The 20,518-nt window shown below is 39.5% G+C and overlaps 2 protein-coding genes across 6 annotated transcripts; both read right to left on the bottom strand.

The window, feature by feature from the left end:
- Nucleotides 1–530: 530 nt before the first annotated feature.
- LOC133861112 (signaling peptide TAXIMIN 1) lies at nt 531–1,469 on the bottom strand. The gene is made up of 2 exons (XM_062296826.1): nt 1,171–1,469; nt 531–788 (listed from the first exon to the last, which is right to left on the bottom strand). Exons 1-2 carry the CDS (start codon nt 1,278–1,280, stop codon nt 665–667), a joined length of 234 nt encoding a protein of 77 aa, XP_062152810.1. The 5' UTR covers nt 1,281–1,469; the 3' UTR covers nt 531–664.
- Nucleotides 531–20,385, bottom strand: LOC133861111 (uncharacterized). Of its 5 annotated transcripts, none has more exons than XM_062296823.1 (9): nt 19,566–20,383; nt 17,191–17,432; nt 17,017–17,113; nt 16,885–16,941; nt 11,069–11,252; nt 10,877–10,958; nt 10,609–10,678; nt 10,356–10,508; nt 531–788 (listed from the first exon to the last, which is right to left on the bottom strand). In XM_062296823.1, the coding sequence occupies exons 1-8, from the start codon at nt 20,073–20,075 to the stop codon at nt 10,437–10,439; spliced, it is 1,314 nt and encodes a 437-aa protein (XP_062152807.1). In that variant the 5' UTR covers nt 20,076–20,383; the 3' UTR covers nt 531–788; nt 10,356–10,436. The 5 variants fall into 5 exon arrangements, with proteins under 5 accessions (XP_062152807.1, XP_062152805.1, XP_062152809.1 ...); XM_062296821.1 differs by having other exon boundaries at nt 10,877–10,970; XM_062296822.1 differs by lacking the exon at nt 531–788 and adding an exon at nt 1,308–1,515 and having other exon boundaries at nt 10,877–10,970; nt 19,566–20,385.
- Nucleotides 20,386–20,518: the final 133 nt, after the last annotated feature.

Here is a 20,518-nt window from a genome sequence, read left to right on the forward strand (position 1 = left end):
ATAGGTCCAAATAAAAGAAGAAAATTACCAGGCAGAAAGAAAAACTAGAAAAGTCACAAAGGATCTCAATAATAATTGTATGAGAATTACGTTAAAGAATACCCAGGACATCATTTCTATATTGAAAAGATACATATAAAAGATAGCTAAAGACTCAATTAAAAGCAAGTCAAACGCACCTCACCATCGGTCAAGCCCAATTACAAGTGGCAGAAAGGTTCCAAGGGCCTTTCACTTGTATTTTTCTGGTAGGATTTGACATTTTTAAGACTTCACATTTAATTCTAAATCTAAATAAAGTAAAATTAAATCTAATCCATTAAAAGTATCTCATGAGCCAAATCCTTTCCGGTCAGGATCATAAAAACTGAAGCCTACAAAGAAACTCTTGCCTTTACAGCAAAAGTTCATAGGCAAACAATAGGTTTCTCTTCATTTTTAAAAAGATTAAAGAACCAATTTGAGCCATGGAATAGCTCTGAATATTTCATCCATTTGCACATAATATCACTCAGTTCCAAAAACTCAAATGAAGCATCAACATGTCAAGATTTCAAATAAAACCACAATCAAAGGCCATAAAATCACACTATCATCTTGCGTCCAAACATAACTAAGCGCTAATAAATATCATGAAAACCAGCAGCACTAGAAATTAAAAAAGCTAACAAGGAATCTTAGAAGTAAACCACTCCATGACATGAAATGGGGCCTTGACTAACTCCAACGCCAGTTCCACGATCACAGTAACGCACAAACAGCATGGGCATATGCAGGTCAGTAACAACCTGCCAAAGATTTACACAATTTTCCCATCAAACAAATAACCAAATCACATCAAAACTAAGAAATCTATGATACCCAGAAGGTGAAATTGCATCGAAAATCACATCATAGTCACAAACTTCAGAAACCCATCAGACCAAATTGCACGAAAATCAAATCAAAATTGTAAAATTTCAGATACCCAGAAGATCATAATTGCATTTATGTCACATCAAATTCGAAATTTTGCATACCCAATAGATTAAATCACGACAGAATCAAGAAATTTTAGATATCCAGAAGACTAAGTTGCACGGAGATCAAATTAAAATCAAGATATTTCATGTACCCAATAGATTAAAATTTCAAGGAAATAGTAGAGTAGGATGAGGAGGATTCTACTACCCTACGATCCAGACGACGATGCCGACGATGGAGATAAGGAGGGAGAGAAACGCAAACGGAAGGCCCAACAGAAAGCCCAACGGCCTGCAATCACCGTCTCCACTGCACATTTTCTTTAACTTTCTTTCTTGAATTTGCTTCTTCTTCTTCTTCTTCTTCTACTACTACTACTTCTTTCGTGCGCCTTCTGTTTGTGAAAAAGCGACTGAGAGACAGATGAAGGAGGCGGAAGCCGGTGATGATCTTATCTGCGTTTTCTTTTTCTTTACCCTTCCGTTTGACTGATGATGACGGTGGCTGGAGGCATATTTTTTCGAGGGCAGAAGTACACGTAGATGGCTTTTGCTTAAAGTAAGAAAGCGATGATGGAAAAGTAAGGGAACATGTATTTACTCCGGTCAACGAATTTATATTGTGTATAAAAGCGATTAGCACACAACAATTACGTATAACTTGGACATATAACAAGCAGGGATTTAATTCTTGCACTACACCATCACAACAGAACACCATCACAACAGCTGTACAATAACTCCTCAAATAAAAATAGGTCCCAGTATGTAGGATATACCTTCATGTGAAGAGTTATTGTGCAGTTGTTATATTGGTGTTATAAATCTAACATTTTCCTAACAAAATATATGAGATGAGATCTATGTAAAGGGTCATACTGCATAAATCTCACCCATTTATCTTGTATTATGCATAACTGTATGCAAAAATCTTTTCCCATTTATTCTTCCTTTCCAAAATGTTAACCGTAATTTTGCATAAATACTTTGCAAATCTGAGCTGTGAACTTCAGTGCGATGTGGCATCATGGCATGCAAATGGTCACGTGGAGTCGAGATTTAGGTTTACACGAGGCAAAGATTATAAATATAGAGTTGAACCAGAAACAATTAAAAATATTTTTTAAAAAATATAATTAACGAAATAAATAAATAAAATTTAATTCTGATTTAAAACGTATAAATATAGCATATAAGTTTATCTGATTGCCTGCTAAAATTTATTAGAATGCGTTGTTTTATGTTTAACAAAACTCAAATTTTGGTCGAGCTTGATGATGTACATTATCGTATGCCCCCACATGACTTTTAACTTATTTTTCTTTTTTCCAGTTTCTAAATCATTCATTAAAAGAGATGAACGAACGGCGGAAAATTCAGCTTTCATCTTTTCATAAAAGTTAAAAAAATAAAAATAAAAAATAAAAGGAAAAAAACAAATAGAAGAGGAAGAAAGGGAATTCTCCCTCCTCCCCAATGATACTCTATAGAGGGGAGTGGTGGGAATAATTTTTTTTTTTTATTTTTTTTTTTTATTTTTTTTATTTTTTTATTTTTTATTTTTTATTTTTTTTTTAACTCAAAGATAGATTCCATGATAAAAGTGCCTAATGTTCTCGTGCTTTTTTCTGACATCATTTTTTTTTTTTTTAATCATGAGTTATATCTTTTTCCTTTGACATTTAGTGTCGGTAAAAAACAAGAGTAATGTAGATTCATAGTAGTCAGGTTAACCTCTCTCCTATATCATTTTATTACGTACCTCTGATTAGCCCACGTCTAATGATGATGGTTATTTATGTATTTAATTTTATGAAAAAAGTAGTTTTATGAAGTTTTTACTGCTTTGAAAAAAGAGCGTTAAAAAAAAAAAAAAATGTAAAATCGTTTTTTGACAGGTCCAGCCCGAATGGGTTGGCTTCCATATCATACGGTCAAAACATAAGGGAGCACAAGCTTTTGTTTTCAGGCAGGCAAATAATAAAGAGAAAATATACAAATTTATTCCATACTCATTTCATTTTTAAATTTATCATTAAATTTGTAAAATTTACATTGATTCCTGCAAATTTAATAACGAATTTAAAATTTAGTTGTATGAAGATGATTATAAGATAAATGTCTAACATGTCTCAATAATAAAAGGACCGGCCATGAATTTTTTGGCAAGCAAGACCTCCCTCGACCTACTTTGCCTCTTCCCCTAAACTTAGCAATGCTTCCCAAAAAAGAATATGTATTTGAAATTAATATGATCATGTAAATTTTGTTTTTATTTTTCTTTTTGTTACCAATTATTATTTTATGACCCAGGCACATCCTGAATTTCAAGATCCATTCTATAGTTCAACTTTAATTTTACAAACTTTTTTTTTTTTTTTTTGAGGGATAAATTTTACGAACTTTATGGTGTATATGTTGATATATTGTAAATTTATTCTATGTCGTTTAAAATTTTTACATAACGTGGCATTATCTATACCGTTAAATGTAACAAAATAAAATTTAAACCATGAATAGACTACCCTCAATTTCACTTGAAAATAAAAAATAAATAAATAATTCAACCATGAATGCCTAATGAAAAATAAAATAATAATAATAATAATAAAAAAAAAAAAAACTAGGTACTTACTTAAACCAACCATGAGTCCTTATGTATGACCTAAATGGTGAAATCCTAAGGCTCAAATCCTTGCAAAAATCATATTTATATTAAAATTATTAGTTGTCTCAAAAGCTAAGTTTATAAGACCAGTAAATTTAATCATTTAAGTAAAATTTTAACCTTCCCCTCTCATATGGTCTCAATGAACATTAATTGAAGAGATATGTTTTGTATCATTTTGTTACACATCTGTTTTGCAAATTCACTATTAGATATAAACTAAAAAGAATAAAAAATTGTAAATTTAATCATTTAATTATTTTAACACTATTAAATGTGCATATTACATGGGTTTGCAGAAATTTGGACATAATAGCTATGGAAAAGTTCAAAACAAAATATGGTTGAAGTCCAGGTGGAGATTAATGAGGTGGTTACAGTATTTTCATCACTTTGTAAAACATGTGTACCAGCACATGGATGGTGGTTGTATTATTTGGACGAAAAATGATCTATTGGAATATTAAAAAGCTAGCACATGATCCACGTGCAAATATTCTCCCTTTGCAAAAAAATAATAATAAATAAATAGAGAAGCCATCATTTGTGTCATCTCAAATGTCACGTGACTTTAAAATTACCATTAGATCAAAATTCAGTAATGATCATCTCAAATTCAATGGTGATATTTAAAACCTACATGACATTTGAAAAGACACAAAGAGAACTCTAGTCCTTATAAACTTACTCTCCTTTATTATGGCAAGACTGAAACAACACTTTTTTTTAGCAATGGAGATACATTTAACCTAGAAAAGTGCTGACACAAACCGCTTCTCTGACCCACAAGGCATCATAAAAACGCCTTTGGGGATTTGAAATTTATGATGATATTTTAACAATACTATAGATTGAAGGCCTTCATGAAATTATAGAACTGAAATTCCTGAAGTCATATGATATGGACCTTTAAAATAAAAATGAAATTAATACTCATTTTGCTCAGAAAAGAAAAGAAAAAATTATTACTCATTTATTTTTCTTTGAGTGAGGTCTAAAGGTCATTATACTCTTTTAAAAAAATAAAGTTGGATCTGGATTCAGATTTAAACCATATACAATTACTTTGCTCATTCACCTAACACAATTATGAGCTCGTTTGACAACACTTTTTAGATAATTTTTTATGCTTTTTAGTTGTGTTGTGACGTAAAGGTAAAAGTTGTCTTAAGTGTTGTGTTTATTAATGCTTTCACTTTTTTGCTAAAAAGCAAAAAACTACCCTAAAAAAACTATGTCAAACGAGCCCTATGTTACCATCCATATTGGCAACATTGATCCTTGATTGATCCTACGATAGACATTTATGCTCCTTGCTATCTTGTACTCACAAGGTGTTTCTATCTCAAATAAATAAGTTCTACACAACAAGACCTGAATGTCCTCAACTAATGGCTTTAGTTTTATTTAGAATGATCGAACATTAGACACTCCAGGGATGTAGCGAGATGTAGAACAGATTTACTGTGGAGGCGAAGTCTTTTGCTTTTGTGGTTTTGGATGGGGCGTCGGTGCTGAGGGTGGTGAAGAGAAAAAGCTTTTTGGGCAAGGTTGTCCTGAGTACTCAGTGCTCAGAATGGTTATCATCGACGTTGGAGATGCTGTTGGGTATTCCGGAAGAACAAGGTTTTATCAAATCATTCCCAAAATGCTCAAAAGTTCTGATTGCTCGGAGGGGTGGGAACAAAGCTGGGCGCTTCTTAGAGGCGACAACCTTTGGGTTGGGCAGTCGGAAAGGGTTCATCTTCATCCCTGAGGGTCGTGAAGGGAGGGGATGGCAGAAATTCTCCTGAGAGTTGAGTAAGGTTGTTGATTTCCTCTCTGCTACGGTGGAGTGTTACGTACCTAGAGTAATTAGAATTAGGTTTTAAATTAGGTCAGTATCATATTATTATTTAAGAGAATAATTAGGTTAGGTTTTTAAATAAGGTCAGAGTTGGAGGTTATTATTATTATTAGGTAAATAAGGAATATTGCTCATTAAGCAATATCTCCAATAGGAAAATAAGGGATTTGTCTCCCTTTAGAATTAATATTTATTATTTAGAATTTGTAATATTTATTTAATTATCATTCCGAAATTCTAGCTTTGTAACCCTATTAATAGGGGTATTGAAGAATGAATAATCAAGCAGAAAAAATATTAAAATTCAGCTCTTGTAGTTGATTAGGAGTTTTCTAGGGTTTCTCGAATAACCCTAACTTAGGAGGCCCAGGGTACCTCGAATACCCTACTATCCCAAGCTCACCACTATCCAAATCGTCACCGTTCATCCCCCGTTACGGAGGTCCGTAACATCTTGGTATCAGAGCCAAGTTTCGACATGATGGATCAACGGTTAGATCGCATGTTGAGCACGTTGGAATCAATGGAAGAACGGCTCAAGAAACAATTTGATGAGATAATGGCAACCCTCACCATCCAGTTCCAAGAATCTCGTGCAAAAGACACATCCCACACAAGCTCTTCACAGGTAATATCACTCTCATCTTCACCATTAGAAAAGATACCAGAAAAACAACCCGAACAACTGCCTAAACCCACAAATCCACCACAAATCGACCCGGCAGTACAATCACTGCCCAAAACCACATCCCCACCACCATGCAAGGACCCAGAACCCATCTCCTCTCAAAAGGAGGACCAACCCCCATCATCGGCACAAACACCACCCCAAAAGCTTTCAAGTCCAGCCACCCCCACCATTGCAAGCCCTCAAACCCGCCACAAACCACATATATTAGCCTCACCTTCGCCCAATACCCACAGCCCCCTCAATCCACATAAAGCCTTACCACCATTGATCAAACCATCACCACCCAAAACCCCACCCAAAAATCCATCAAAACCCACCAATCACGATGCAATCCCACATAACCATTTCTTTGGGCTCTGCCGCAACATTCCATCTCTGGGTGTTGCTCTGCTTTCGGGTGCAAGAGGGAAGAAAAGACGGGCTTGTGACTGGTTTCGAAGAAGGAAAAGGTCACGGTACAAGCCAAGCTGTGTAGCCGACAGAAGAAACGCAACAAAAATCAAGGGAGAGCTTGCCGAGTTTCTTGCTTTGGGCGTGAAGGTGTCTGGCCGTGGAAAGGAAGACCATGGCTCGGGCAAGGGAGGGCCGAAGAGGCTGAAAAAGGGGCTTCGGCGCAACACCTGGCGCTCCTTGAAGCCGGCGAATCGGCGTTGGGTGGCAAGGAGGAGGCTCGGGGAGCCGACCCAAACTGGGCCGTGGCCCAGAGCGTCGTTCCCTGGCCGGTGGCAAGAAGCAGGAGCCGGAAGAATGGGTAGAGGTCCGAAGGAGCGAGTTTCCCCTCCGGACGAATTTTCAGGTCGCCGGCGGCCACCCAAACGACCCCCAGACGGTGATTGCGCGAGGAACGGCGATTCCGGCATGAAGAACGGCAACCCAGACCTTGCCGTCCAAAACAGGGAGTTCGTCCGGCGAGCTATGGACAGACGAGCCATATCCGGTTTCATGGACGGAGGAGGCCGTTCGAGCTTGCCTTGCGGAGAAAGAACAAAGATGGAGTCCGAGACTTTCGGATTTTTTGCTGGAAGAGATACGCCATCAGGATCGGTTGCGGATGGGAATTCAAGAGGAGTTTTTGCTGAAGGAGGAAGGAAGGGCATCCAGGGCGGCGTGAAATCCGGGCATCTAGTAGAGAGAAATATGGTGCCCGATCTTGCTACCCCTAAATGGAAGATTGCGGATAAGGGAAACATGGAAGCTACGATTTGGGGGAATCAACGTCTGTGATGCTGAGTTTAAAAAAGAAAAAAAAAAAAAAAAAAAAAAAAAAAAAAAAAAAAAAAAAAAGAAAGAAAGAAAAGAAAAGAAAAGAAAAGAAGAAGAAGATACCCTCCACGTCAGCAGCAATTAGCAGCATTTTTAGGACCTTGGGGACAAGGTCCATTTTAAGGGGGTTGGAGTGTTACGTACCTAGAGTAATTAGAATTAGGTTTTAAATTAGGTCAGTATCATATTATTATTTAAGAGAATAATTAGGTTAGGTTTTTAAATAAGGTCAGAGTTGGAGGTTATTATTATTATTAGGTAAATAAGGAATATTGCTCATTAAGCAATATCTCCAATAGGAAAATAAGGGATTTGTCTCCCTTTAGAATTAATATTTATTATTTAGAATTTGTAATATTTATTTAATTATCATTCCGTAATTCTAGCTTTGTAACCCTATTAATAGGGGTATTGAAGAATGAATAATCAAGCAGAAAAAATATTAAAATTCAGCTCTTGTAGTTGATTAGGAGTTTTCTAGGGTTTCTCGAATAACCCTAACTTAGGAGGCCCAGGGTACCTCGAATACCCTACTATCCCAAGCTCACCACTATCCAAATCGTCACCGTTCATCCCCCGTTACGGAGGTCCGTAACAGTACCGGGCTAGGTTCCTCGTCTTCGTCGACCAAGAAGGATGTTACAAAGGATTTAGGGCCGAGATTGGGTTTGGTTTCAAAGTGGATGGGACCATCTTTTGCGGAGGTGTTATGCTTAGTTCCGTCCACTGCTGTGAAAAAGTTGCCCTTCGTGGGGGCTCATCGTTCCGGGTTGAGGGCATCGTCAAAGGGATCCCCTCCCGGCGACGAGTCATGCTGAGCAAGTCCTGAGCTCGGCAGTGGGTTGTTTCGCTATGGAGTCTCGTCCTTCTGACCCGTTGGTTAATGACCGGTCGCTTGGATCGCTGGGTAAAGAAGCCTTCTCCAAGTTCAAATTTGAATTTCAAATTTTCGATGTTGCGCAGCTTGCTCCACGGTTTGAAAGTGGTCTTGGGTCGAGCTATTAAGAATTTTTAGGGCCGGTTTGTCAAGTTTGGCCTGGGTCGAAAACGTTTTGGTTTTCGCTTGGCCCAACTCCTGCCAAAACCTAAATCTCGTTCGTCGAGAATCTTGCTGGAGTTGATGCCAGTCTTTTTTTGGGTTGTCTCTGGTTCAGCCTCCTCCTAGGGGTTTGGTGGTTCCTTTGTCGGGGGAGGGTCTAGCACCTCTAGGGGCGTCTCCTTTTCTGGCACCGTCTCTTGTTCTTCTTCAGCCGAAGCCCTCATCGTCGGCAGTTCCAGGGGCTTCTCCTGTTCGGAAGTCTTCTTCTAGGTTCTCTCTGGTTCCTCCTCCTCCTGGAGGTTTGGAGGCTCCTTCGCCGAGGGAGAGTTTTGCAACCCCAGGGGTGTCTCCTGCTCTTTCGGCGCTGTCGCCGGCTGTTCAAGGGGCTTTTCCAGTTCGGTTTTCCTTTTTAAGGGGAGGGTCTAGCTGTTTGAAGGTAGTTCCTAGCCGAGTTACTGCCTCTAAGCCCTTCGGGTTTCCCCCCTCGCAGGCTCAGGTGTCCCTTCCTCCGGTGGTCCCGGTTGATTCTCTGCCGGCTCAGGTGTCCCCTCCTCTGCTGTGTAATCCTGACGGTGCTTCTCTGGCGGTCTCTCAACTCACGACCCCTCCTTCCTCTAGAGCGACTGAGTTGGGGGAGAAGTTGCGCTCTTCTTTCCCTATGGTCTCGAAGCCATTTCAAAGTTATATCAAGAAGGCGAGGGTACTCAGGAAAGGGGTTTCATTGAAGTGGAACGATGTGCTTCTATCAGATTCCCTGAAAGCCTCGAAGATGGTTGCTGACTTAACTATTAATAAGGTTTCAGTTGCAGAGCCTCCAGCGAAGAAGGTTGTAGAGCCTCCAGTGAAGACAAGCATTTTCAAAAAGGGGTTTCTCAACCCTCGCCCAAATATGCCAGCCACTCCCGCTTCGCCTCGGAAGGTCTTCGATGTAGGGATGGTCAGGCCTTCCTCCCCACCTAGAGGTTGCTCCATTTCTTCACCTGTTGAGGGTAATGGATTCTCCCAATCTCGGAATTGGCCGATCGGTTTTAATCATAACGGGGAGATTGTGGTTTGGGAGGAGGACGTTGATCTTTGGGATGTTTCGCCTTTGGATTGGGCGTTGGAGGGTGCTTTTGGGGACAAGGCGTTGGCCATTCGAGATGCCATGGAAGAAGAATTTCAGCGTGACAAGATGATATCACGCCAAAAGTCCAAAGACAAGAGGGAGCTTCTGAATCTGCATAACTTTATCAACTATGGCGACGCTAAATCTTCCGCTAGACGTAGGAAAGGAAAGGACCTTATGTTGTAGAGTTGTGTGCCTTTGTGTGTCGTTCCTCTTGCTTTCGGTTTTTGCTTGGATTCTTTTGAAGGGTGTTTCTCTTGGGTTTTTCTCGGGTTCTTGGATTTTTTCTCTTTGGGTTTAAAGGGTCCTATTGGGGGGTTTTTGGGGTTGATTTGGGTGCTTTTTAGAGGCTTTTATTGTATTACGGGGGTTACTAATGGGGGTTTCTATTGTATTGTGGAGGTTACTATTATGCTTGTTAGGGGTTTTCTTGTGGGTTCCTTGTGAGTTTTTTTGGGTTTTTTATGTGGGCTAGCTACCCCTTCTGTGTATACTTCATGTGTACTTAGGAGTGCTTTGCGCTTTTTTTAATGAAATTCTCTTACTTATAAAAAAAAAAAAAAAAAACCATTGATCCTTGATTATTGCAACTAAATTGCTTTGATAACTCACCCTAGATTGCATAAGCCAGAAAAACGAGAAAACTTCTATATGATTATAAGTTATAACAGCAAAAACAAAATTTACAGTAATATAATGCCAAAGCAGAAGTAATGAAAACCACCCAGTCATCTCTTGCAGTAATAAACAGAACAGGAAGACAAATCTGAGTTGTTACCAGTGTAGTTGCAAGTGGATTCACATGGAGAAACCAAGTATGAACACTATCGCTACTCCTTGTGTTCAAGCTGAACAAAAATCATCCAGGAGGCCTATTCAAGCTTGAGTTCTCACTCTCCATAGAAATGATGGAAGCAAGCCTCTCATAAACCTGTACAAAAAGTTTGATATATTATATTAGCTTTTGCCAAAAGTATAAACAATGTTTCTAAATTAGTTTTACAGCAAGTCTAATTGCCAAGAAAACATACCATAGAAAGCTTCTCAGTTTTGTCCTCTTTGTCATTCTTATCCTGTTCTTTTGAAGATGCTGCATCATACCTAGACAGCAGATGATACAAAGAGAATGTCGAAAACAGATAATTCTAAGCATTTAGTTTCAAGCAAAATTTACTGTCTTTCGGTTGCCAAGAAAATAAGTACAGTGGAACATAAATATGGTATCAAACAATCACAACCCAAAATCCATCAAGGTTCTTGTAAACCAAACAAACAACCAAAATCATACAATTTTCTCACCAGTCACGGGGAAGGCCGGCTTTGTCCCGAGCTGAATAATTGAACGGCCCTTTCAACTCCACATTGTACTCATTCAATAAATCTGCATAGTTATCTAGAAAGGTCCACATGAAAATTTCGAATGCCTTATGTAGGATTTTATTGTTTCAACCATATGCACAAGTGAGCATACAATGGATTAGCTGCCTAAACCTTTAAAAGTGGAACAAGGGGCACGGCCCATCTTTTGACAGACTGAGACAAACCAATGTACGCCAACAGCTACATGTGCAACTTCCTCATCAGCAATTCTAGCTACAACGTTAGATGTCCGGAGATCTCCAAAGCCAACCAATTTTTGCACCAGTCGTGGCCCAGCATCAAGTCCTCTAGCCTCCTACACCATTACAAAGAAACTTACCTCATCCGATACGAATTGGAACCAAAAGAAAAAAGTCTTTAAAAGTTATGTACAACTGAATGCCTCAAGGACTAAGCAAATCATATGGAAATATGTTCAGGTCTGCAAGAATCAAAAAGATGGAAGTGCCAATGAACTGTTGTTTACTTGCAACTTCCCCATGTGACCTTATCCATAGTACCTACCTACCTGGGTCCTATCAATTCATAAATGGAATACGAGCAATGAGGAGACTCTCCTCCCTACTAGGATACAAGCACGTGTGAAAATCCTAATCCTAATCCAAATATATGTAACATACTAAACTTCACCTAGCAACTCCCACGTGCATCTCTCCTCTTCCAAATGTTCTTGCTCAGATGGAAGACTGCTCAGAAATGGCTTTCTAATATGAGCTCTAAAGGGTCCACCATCAGCTTACAACTACCTGAAGGTGGGGTGTTACAGACCTCCTTAACGGGGGATAAACAATAATTGAGAATGATAATTTGGATAGATTTGGGTAGGATAATTTGAGGTATCCTGGGCGTCTTAATGTTAGGATTATTCGAGAAACCCTAAAATACTCCCAAGCAACTACAAGAGTTGTCTAATAATTTTCTTCTTATATTTTTATTCCTCAAGACCTCTATTTATAGGGTTATAAAGCTGAATAAAATACCGAAAACGATAAATAAATATTACTAAACCTAATGGGATAAATAATTCCCTTATTTCCTTTCAAATAGAAAACCTAACATACTGGGATATAATTTCCATAAATTAGGGATTCTTGCTTTATGCGCAAGAATCCAAATCCCTTAATATCTTTTATTTAATAAAGCATAATATATAATTCTATGAATGCCCTTATCCAGAATGCAGTTGTCCATAACCCTAGATACGTAACACTCCTACCCTCTTTAAATGGACCTTGTCCTCAAGGTCCTAGAATTATGGCTCCAATAGCTGCTGACTTGGGAGTGAAGCAAAGAAAAAAAAAATTGCATAATGCCTTCCATATTCAGCCAGTGCCGCACACGTTTTTATTTTTCCCCAAATCGTGGCTTCCTTATTTCTCTCATTTGCAATCTTCCATTTAGGGGAAAGTAGGGCGGGCAAAATATTTTCCTTGTGAGGCCCTGATTTCACCCTGCCAGCTACTCCACAAACGTGCATCCCTTCTCTTCCAGTTGCAACTCCTTTCCATTTTCTTCTAGCCGCATATTCCGGGATGGTTTCTCTTCCAGCAGAAATTTCAAAAATCTCAATCTGCGTTCTTCCTCCGCTAGTCAAGCCGGAACTTACTCCTCTGTCCACCTCTCAAAGGAAACTCCCTCTTTCGGACGAAATGATCTGAGTTGCTTCTAGTCACACCGAGATCGCCATTCTTCCTGTAATCACCGTTTGGGTGACGTTGGGTGGCCACCGATGGCCGAAAAAATCGTCCATAGGAGAAACTCACTCCGTCAAACCTCCACCCATCCTTCAGGCTCCTGTTTCTTGCCGCCGGACAAGGGACGACGCTCTGGGCCACGGCCCAATTTGCGTTTCGATCTGCTCCCTGAGCCTCCTTGCCTCCAAACGCCGAATCACCAGCTTCATGGAACCCTGGGTGTTGCTCTGAAGCACCTTTCTCAGCCTCTTCGGTCCTCCCTTGCCCGAGTCCTTGTACCCTTCCCCACGACCCGAAACCTTCACGCCCAAATCAGACACTGCAAGGAACTCGTTTCTATCCACGAAATTGCTTGGTTTGTACCTTGCTCTTTTCTTTCTTCCAAACCAGTCACAAGCTCGTCTATTCTTTCCCCTTGCACCAGAAAATAGAGGAACATCCAAAGATGGAGAGCTACAGTATAACTTGAAGAAACGGCTATGTGGGCTTGCATCGTGATTGGTGAGTTTTGTTTGCTTTTTGGGTGGGATTTTGAGTGGTGATGGTTTGATCTGTGGTGGTGAGGCTTTATGTGGGTTGATGGTGTTGTTGGTATTGGGCGATGGTGCGGTTGACAGACATGGTTGGTGGCTGGTTTGAGGTTCTGTGATGGTGGGTATAGTGATTGTGGTTGTCTTTTGAGTGGGGGTGGGTTTTGGGTCCTTGCAGGATGGTGGGGTTGGGTTTCCTGGTAGATTTTCTGGGTAGGATGGATCTTTGGCTAGGTGCCCAAATCTAATTTGTATTAGTCTAACAAAACTATTCCAATCCGTAAGATTTTTAAAGACTCCCCTTATTTCCCTTTCTTCCAACTAAGTTAGAGCCTCACCTTCCATATGATATGAAGCTACCATATATCTGTGATAAACGAAAGTATCATAATAGTTGAAAAATTGGTGTATCTTGTACATCCAATCCGAAAGATTCTGACCATTAAATTTTGGAAGATAGTAACCCACCATTGTAGGAACCTGGTTCTGATACCAAGATGTTACGGACCTTCGTAACGGGGGATGAACAATAATTGAGAACGATAATTTGGATAGAATTTGGTAGGATAATTCAAGGTATCCTGGGCCTCTTAATGTTAGGATTATTTGAGAAACCTATAAAACTCCCAAGCAACTACAAGAGTAGTCTAATAATTTTCTTCTTATATTTTTATTCCTTAAGACCCCTATTTATAGGGTTACAAAGCTGAATTAAATACCAAAAACGATAAATAAATATTACTAAACTTAATGGAATAAATAATTCATTTATTTCCTTCCTAATAGAAAACCTAACATAATAGAATATAATTCCCTTAAATTAGGGATTCTTGCTTTATGAGCAAGAATCCAAATCCCTTAATATCTTTTATTTAATAAGGCATAATATATAATTCCATGAATGCCCTTGTCCAGAATGCCCTTGTCCATAACCCTAGATACGTAACACTCCTACCCTCTTCAAATGGACCTTGTCCTCAAGGTCCTAGAATTATCGCTCCAATAGCTGCTGACTTGGAGGGTAGCACTGGAAAATATATATATATATCTTCCATATTCAGCCAATGCCGCATGCGTTTTTATTTTTTCCCAAATCGTGGCTTCCTTATTTCTCTCATCTGCAATCTTCAATTTAGGGGAAAGTAGGGTGGGCAAAATATTTTCCTTGTGAGGCCTTGATTTCACGCTACCAGCTGCTCCACAAACGTGCATTGCTTCTCTTCCAGCTGCAACTCCTTTCCATTTTCTTCTAGCCGCATATTCCAGGATGGTTTCTCTTCCAGCAAAAATTCCGGAAATCTCAATCTGCGTTCTTCCTCCGCTAGTAAAGCCGAAACTTACTCCTTTATCCACCTCTCTCAAAGGAAACTCCCTGTTTCGGACAGAAAGATTTGAGCTGCCACTAGTCACGCCAAGATCGTCATTCTTCTCGTAATCACCGTCTGGGTGACGTTTGGGTGGCCGCCGATGGCCGGAAAATTCGTCCGGAGGAGAAACTTGCTCCGTCGGACCTCCACCCATCCTTCAAGCTCCAGTTTCTTGCAGCCAGACAGGGGACGACGCGATGGGCCACGGCCCAATTTACGTTTCGATCTGCTCCCCGAGCCTCCTTGCCGCCAAACGTCGAATCGCCGGCTTCGTGGAACCCCGGGTGTTGCTCCAAAGCACCTTTCTCAGCCTCTTTGGTCCTCCCTTGCCCGAGCCCTTGTCTCCTTCCCCACGACCCGACACCTTCACGCCCAAATCAGACACTGCAAGGAACTCATTTCTATCCACGAAATTGCTTGGTGTGTACCTTGCTCTATTCTTTCTTCTGAACTAGTAACAAGCTCGTCTATTCTTTCCCCTTGCACCAGAAAATAGAGGAACATCCAGAGATGGAGAGCTGTGGTATAGCCTAAAGAAACAGCTATGTGGGCTTGCATCATGATTGGTGGGTTTTGTTTGCTTTTTGGGTGGGATTTTGAGTAGTGATGGTTTGATCCGTGGTTGTGAGGCTTTATGTGGGTTGATGGCATTGTGGGTATTGGGCGATGGTGCGGCTAATAAACATGGTTGGTGGCTGGTTTGAGGTTCTGCGACGGTGAGTATGGTGATTGGGGTTGTCTTTTGAGTGGGGGTGGGTTTTGGGTCCTTGCAGGATGGTGGGGTTGGGTTTCCTGGTAGATTTTCTGGGCAGGATGGATCTTTGGCTGGGTGCCCAAATCTAATTTGTATTAGTCTAACAAAACTATTCCAATCCATAAGATTTGTAAAGACTCCCCTTATTTCCCTTTCTTCCAACTAAGTTAGAGCCTCACTTTCCATATGATATGAAGCTACCATATATCTTTGATAAACGGGAGTATCGTAATAGTTGAAAAATTGGTCCCAAAAGATTCTGACCATCAAATTTTGGAAGATAGTAACCCACCATTGTAGGAACCTGGCTCTGATACCAAGATGTTATGGACTTCTGTAACGGGGGATGAACAATAATTGAAAACGATAATTTTGATAGATTTGGGTAGGATAATTCGAGGTATCCTAGGCCTCTTAATGTTAGGATTATTCGAGAAACCCTAAAAAACTGCCAAGCAACTACAAGAGTTGTCAAATAATTTTCTTATGATATTTTTATTCCTCAAGACCCCTATTTATAGGGTTACAAAGCTAAATAAAATACTGAAAACGATAATAAATAAATATTTCATAAATATTACTAAACCTAATGGGATAAATAATTCCTTTATTTCCTTCCTAATAGAAAACCTAACATGAAATCTAATTCCCTTAAATTAGGGGTTCTTGCTTTTTGAGCAATAATCCAAATCCCTTAATATCTTTTATTTAATAAGGCATAATATATAATTCCATGAATGCCCTTGTCCAGAATGCCCTTGTCCATAACCCTAGATACATAGCATGGGGTGTCTGAAAGTAACGGCTTCTCCATGCATCTTATTAGGCATGGTCCTACAAAGACCACAGTCTGAAGGTCAAAAACAGGTGCTACGGGAGTATACTCGCAAAGTGAGAACACACTCACACCTACGGCCTAACCCAAAAAACTAAGCATAATACCTCCAGAGGAGAGCACAGAGATTCGGGGAGTTTCAGATCCCAATAAAGAAGAAATTCAACGATAACAAATAATAAGATAAACATCTAGCTACCTAAATAGCTGCTGTTAGACACTGTGAAATAAGCTGACAGGGAGAACTTCCAGCTTTGGGTTTACAAGCATCCTTGGAAGAGAGTTCCCTCAAGAGGAACCTAACCAGAGAAGAGGGAAGGCATGCCCTCCCGTCGATACTGCCGTGAGACCATAAAGAAATCTCACTGGCTAGGAGCAAACAAAAGAAGAAGAAAAAAAAAAGGGAAAGAAGCTTGCGTAAAGCTAGTAAGAAGAGAACTGGAAGAGGATGCCCAGGATTCATAACAATGGTAATCAAAGCTGAAGACACAGCTTTGACCAAGAAATAATAATAGTTAAAGAGACACAGTATACAATCATATGAATCTAATGCATGGAACACTAGTTAAACTCAATATAAATAGATCACAGTGAGCACTAAGAAAATAAACGTAAACATATAAAGTTTTCCTTTTTATTTATATGATAAAATAACACAAGATAAACCATGACAGCATAACTCCAAATCCTTAACTTCATTTAACATAAGAAATATTTGCAACCATGACTCCTTATTCAGAAGTAAACCTGACATGTGAAGAGGAGGAAGGTAGAGGAAGGGCATACAGCTTCGTGACAAAATAACTGTTAAAACATATTTTAGTCAAGGCTTACAATACCAACAATAACGAATATACACACCCAAGAGCAAACGACTACCTGGACAAGTGGGATCACTGCCAAACGTGCACCGACATTGTCAGATGACTTTTCACACGCCCTCCAAAGCAGATTATGGGCAGGCATATCACCATATCTTGTTACAAGGAAAAACTGAAAGTCAGTTTGATGAAAATGGTCAGTTATAATACCTAAAGCAACAGTTATTCTCACTTGAAACCAAGCTCAGAGAGTCGTTGTGAACACCAAGCAAAATGGCGACTCTCATCATCAGCAACATGAGCAAAATCAGCAAAGAACCCCTCCCCAAGAATCTCACTAAAGGGCGAAAACCGAACAACAGTATCCCATGCCAAATCGATTGCATTTAACTCCACATGCGCAAGATTATGAAGCATATAAGCATTGAGAGGCAAACCTGAATTTTTTGGAGCAGGAATTTCCTTTGGGGGAACCTGAGTTCCACATAAAACAGGTCAGAAATGAGAAAACTCAAGTTGCTTTAACCCAATTAAAAAATACAAAAGCAGAAGCCACAGCATGAAAAGGGGGGGGAAGGGGACAAAGATGCTAAAAAATTTAAAGAAGACAAAGCCCATCGAGAATAACAGAACCAGCAATCATAAGCGAAAGCAATAACCACTTTGCAAAATCATCGGAAATTTCAACTCAAACTGTACAAAAGTTTAAAGGAATCAAAACTATCAAAGCTAATCACAACAATCAAGCACAAGTACAACACTAATCCCTCTAGAAATTAAGTACCAAACATGAAATAAGCAATACACATATCGCAAAATGATAGGAGTATGGGGTTTCTATCGCTTGAAAATCAGAAAATAAAAGAGAAAACGAAGGAAAGATAAAGATAATCAATCGCTTCAAGGGGGTCGGCCCTCAAATGTGTTAGGCAATTTTGTATTTCTTTTCTATGAATTAGCTATATGGCATCTACATATTTATATAAAGGAGATTACAACTTATTACAGAAATGAAATTTACATTACTAATGAAATTAAAATCAGAATATTATGCTAATAATGAGGATACTATCATAATAACATCACAATAAAATCAAGGAAGTTAGGAAATATTGGGTTTCCTAACAATCCTCCCCCCCCAAAAAAAAAAAAATTCTTCAAGGTTGATTATTAACGTAACATGTCTCCAATCTATGTCCTCGATCCCATGGTGGCCACATTTCCTCGTTAAGGGCAATCTCAATGAATGATGCATAGTGCAAGTGGAAAAAGAAGACTTTTTTAATATAGCTCCTTTTACTAGGGGCAACAAAGAAGAATTTTGAATCAACATTACCCTTCGTAGACACCCTCACAATTCCGGGCAAACATCCCTTTGCAGTCATTTGAGTTTGTTGAATCAACTTCCTTCCAATAAAGCCTCATCAAACCTGATCATAACTTGCTTCTTCATTGTATTGTAGAGAGATACTTCAACTAGTTCTTTATCCACTGTGTACCTTACACTCACTAAGGATAACAATTTATCATCTTCATTCAACATGGGATTCATGATCTCCTTAATATTAGAGAAGTATGAAAATTCTAATAAAAGGAACTCCAGCTCCCGGACTTTTACCTTTGTCACAATTGACTCCCTCGTCTGCTAAACAAGTGGTAGGAATTTGGAAGTTGGGGCAGGAGATGAGCTACTTTTGTTAGTCGTTGGTTTATCTACCGCTTTGACTGTTTGGCAGTTTTCCTCGCAGAGTATCTCCTCCTCTCTCCTTGCAAATGAAATGACAACTGTAATAATCCAAGGATTATAGGCCTTAACCTTACGTTGAATGTCCGAGCAAAGACCCTCAATAAATGTCTATCAACTGTCTTTCTGTTAAATCACAGGCTAGATTAGATAACCGCTCAAAATGACTTTGCTATTCTCCAACTCTTGGTGTTTAACAAATTTTTGCTAATTTACCATCAATGTTTTCTAACTTATAGGGACCAAATCAGGGAAACTCCTTTATAGGCAGGAATCTTTGATCATGATTGTTAGGATAACGTGCATCTGGTGGAATTCGACTAGCAACTGATCTCGATCTCTGCTCTTAATCATTTTTGCTAAGAGCTTGTTGGATGGATTTGTTAATAAACTCCTTTAGCTGCTCGAGGAACTTCGAATCAACTAGTTAGTCAAGCCGGACATACAGTTGTGGGTGAGAATATTACGTTACTAAAAAGAAGAAAATCAGAATATCATGCTAATAACGAGGATAATATCATAATAAAATGAAGGAAATTAGGAAATATTTGTTTTCCTAACACAAAATAATCAAAAAACATTAATTATAGAATTCAAAAGAGTTCTACGGAATAGTGAAAAAAAAAAAAAAAAAGTGAAAAACAAGTATTATACAACGGCTACTAAACCAAACGCAAAGCTCTGAAATGCTGAAACAGTTCAACTAGGTTTGCATCAACAATTCAACAACCAATTTGATTTTGAAAAATAAAAAAGCTAAAATTGTAAATTCTATTCTACTAATTACTGAGTAGCCCATTAAAACGAGCCAAAAAGGCATAAAGCTTTCCAGAATTTAAATCTTTGAGAGCCAGAAAACGAACCAATTCGGGTTTTGGAGGCCGGGCAGGGCGCGAAGGCGGGTCAGACACCACCCCAAGCGGGAGTTTCTCACGGCGCCACCTAGAGTAAGCCAAATGCGAAAGCCTGGACTTGGTGAGAGGGTCACCGGTGGATAGGACCAGAGCACCAAGCTCCGCTAAGGAAGAAGCGGACTCTATTGGACTGTCACCGTTGTCAATTACTGAAGAGGGTGACTGAAGCACAAGAGGTTCTGGGCCATTGGGTCCCCAAATACGGTTCTCGTTGAGAGGGCTCTCTCTCCAGGCCTGGAGACCTGACCATGGTGAGTATTGCAAGGAGCAAGAAGAAGAGGAGGAGTTAGATTTGAAGGTAGAAGGAGGGAGATGGGAGCGCAAGGAGGATCGTAGTTTTGGGGACAGCATGGATTGGAGCTTTGAGGCGCTGGCCGCGCTGCATTTCATGTGGCTAGATTTTCGGTATTTTGATCCTAAAAGGATCCGGCTTCCATGCTGTAAAAGTTTTAACAGCATATCTCCTGTTAAAATAACGGACGGCTCAGATTTAATTTGGATAACAAAACGTTTGTCAACTCACGCCGTGTCGGCCATTTTCTGCAAGGGAAGTTCCTGCTTCTCCAACAACTAGAGCTTCATACAATCTAAACCCTCTCTCTCGTCCTTGGTTTTTTTACTATTTTCTACTTTTCTCTCTGTGTAATCTGACTCTTCTTTTTTGCAAGCTAGGTTTCTTGTTTTCTTTGTTATTTTTTCTATTCTCCCTCACGTTATGGATGCAGGATATTGGGGTTCCTTTTACAGGGGAAAGTCTTGATGCCCTCTTAAAGAACAATACCTCCATCTGGAGAGATTTCTTTGGTAGGCTTGAGAGTTTAGAGTTGAGAAATCTCTCTTGTATGAGTTGCAATTTGGTGGGTCCGTTGCCAAGTTTTCTGGGCAAGATTTCTTCTCTATCA

Source organism: Alnus glutinosa, chromosome 2 (assembly GCF_958979055.1).
Source record: "Alnus glutinosa chromosome 2, dhAlnGlut1.1, whole genome shotgun sequence".
Lineage (NCBI taxonomy): Eukaryota > Viridiplantae > Streptophyta > Magnoliopsida > Fagales > Betulaceae > Alnus > Alnus glutinosa.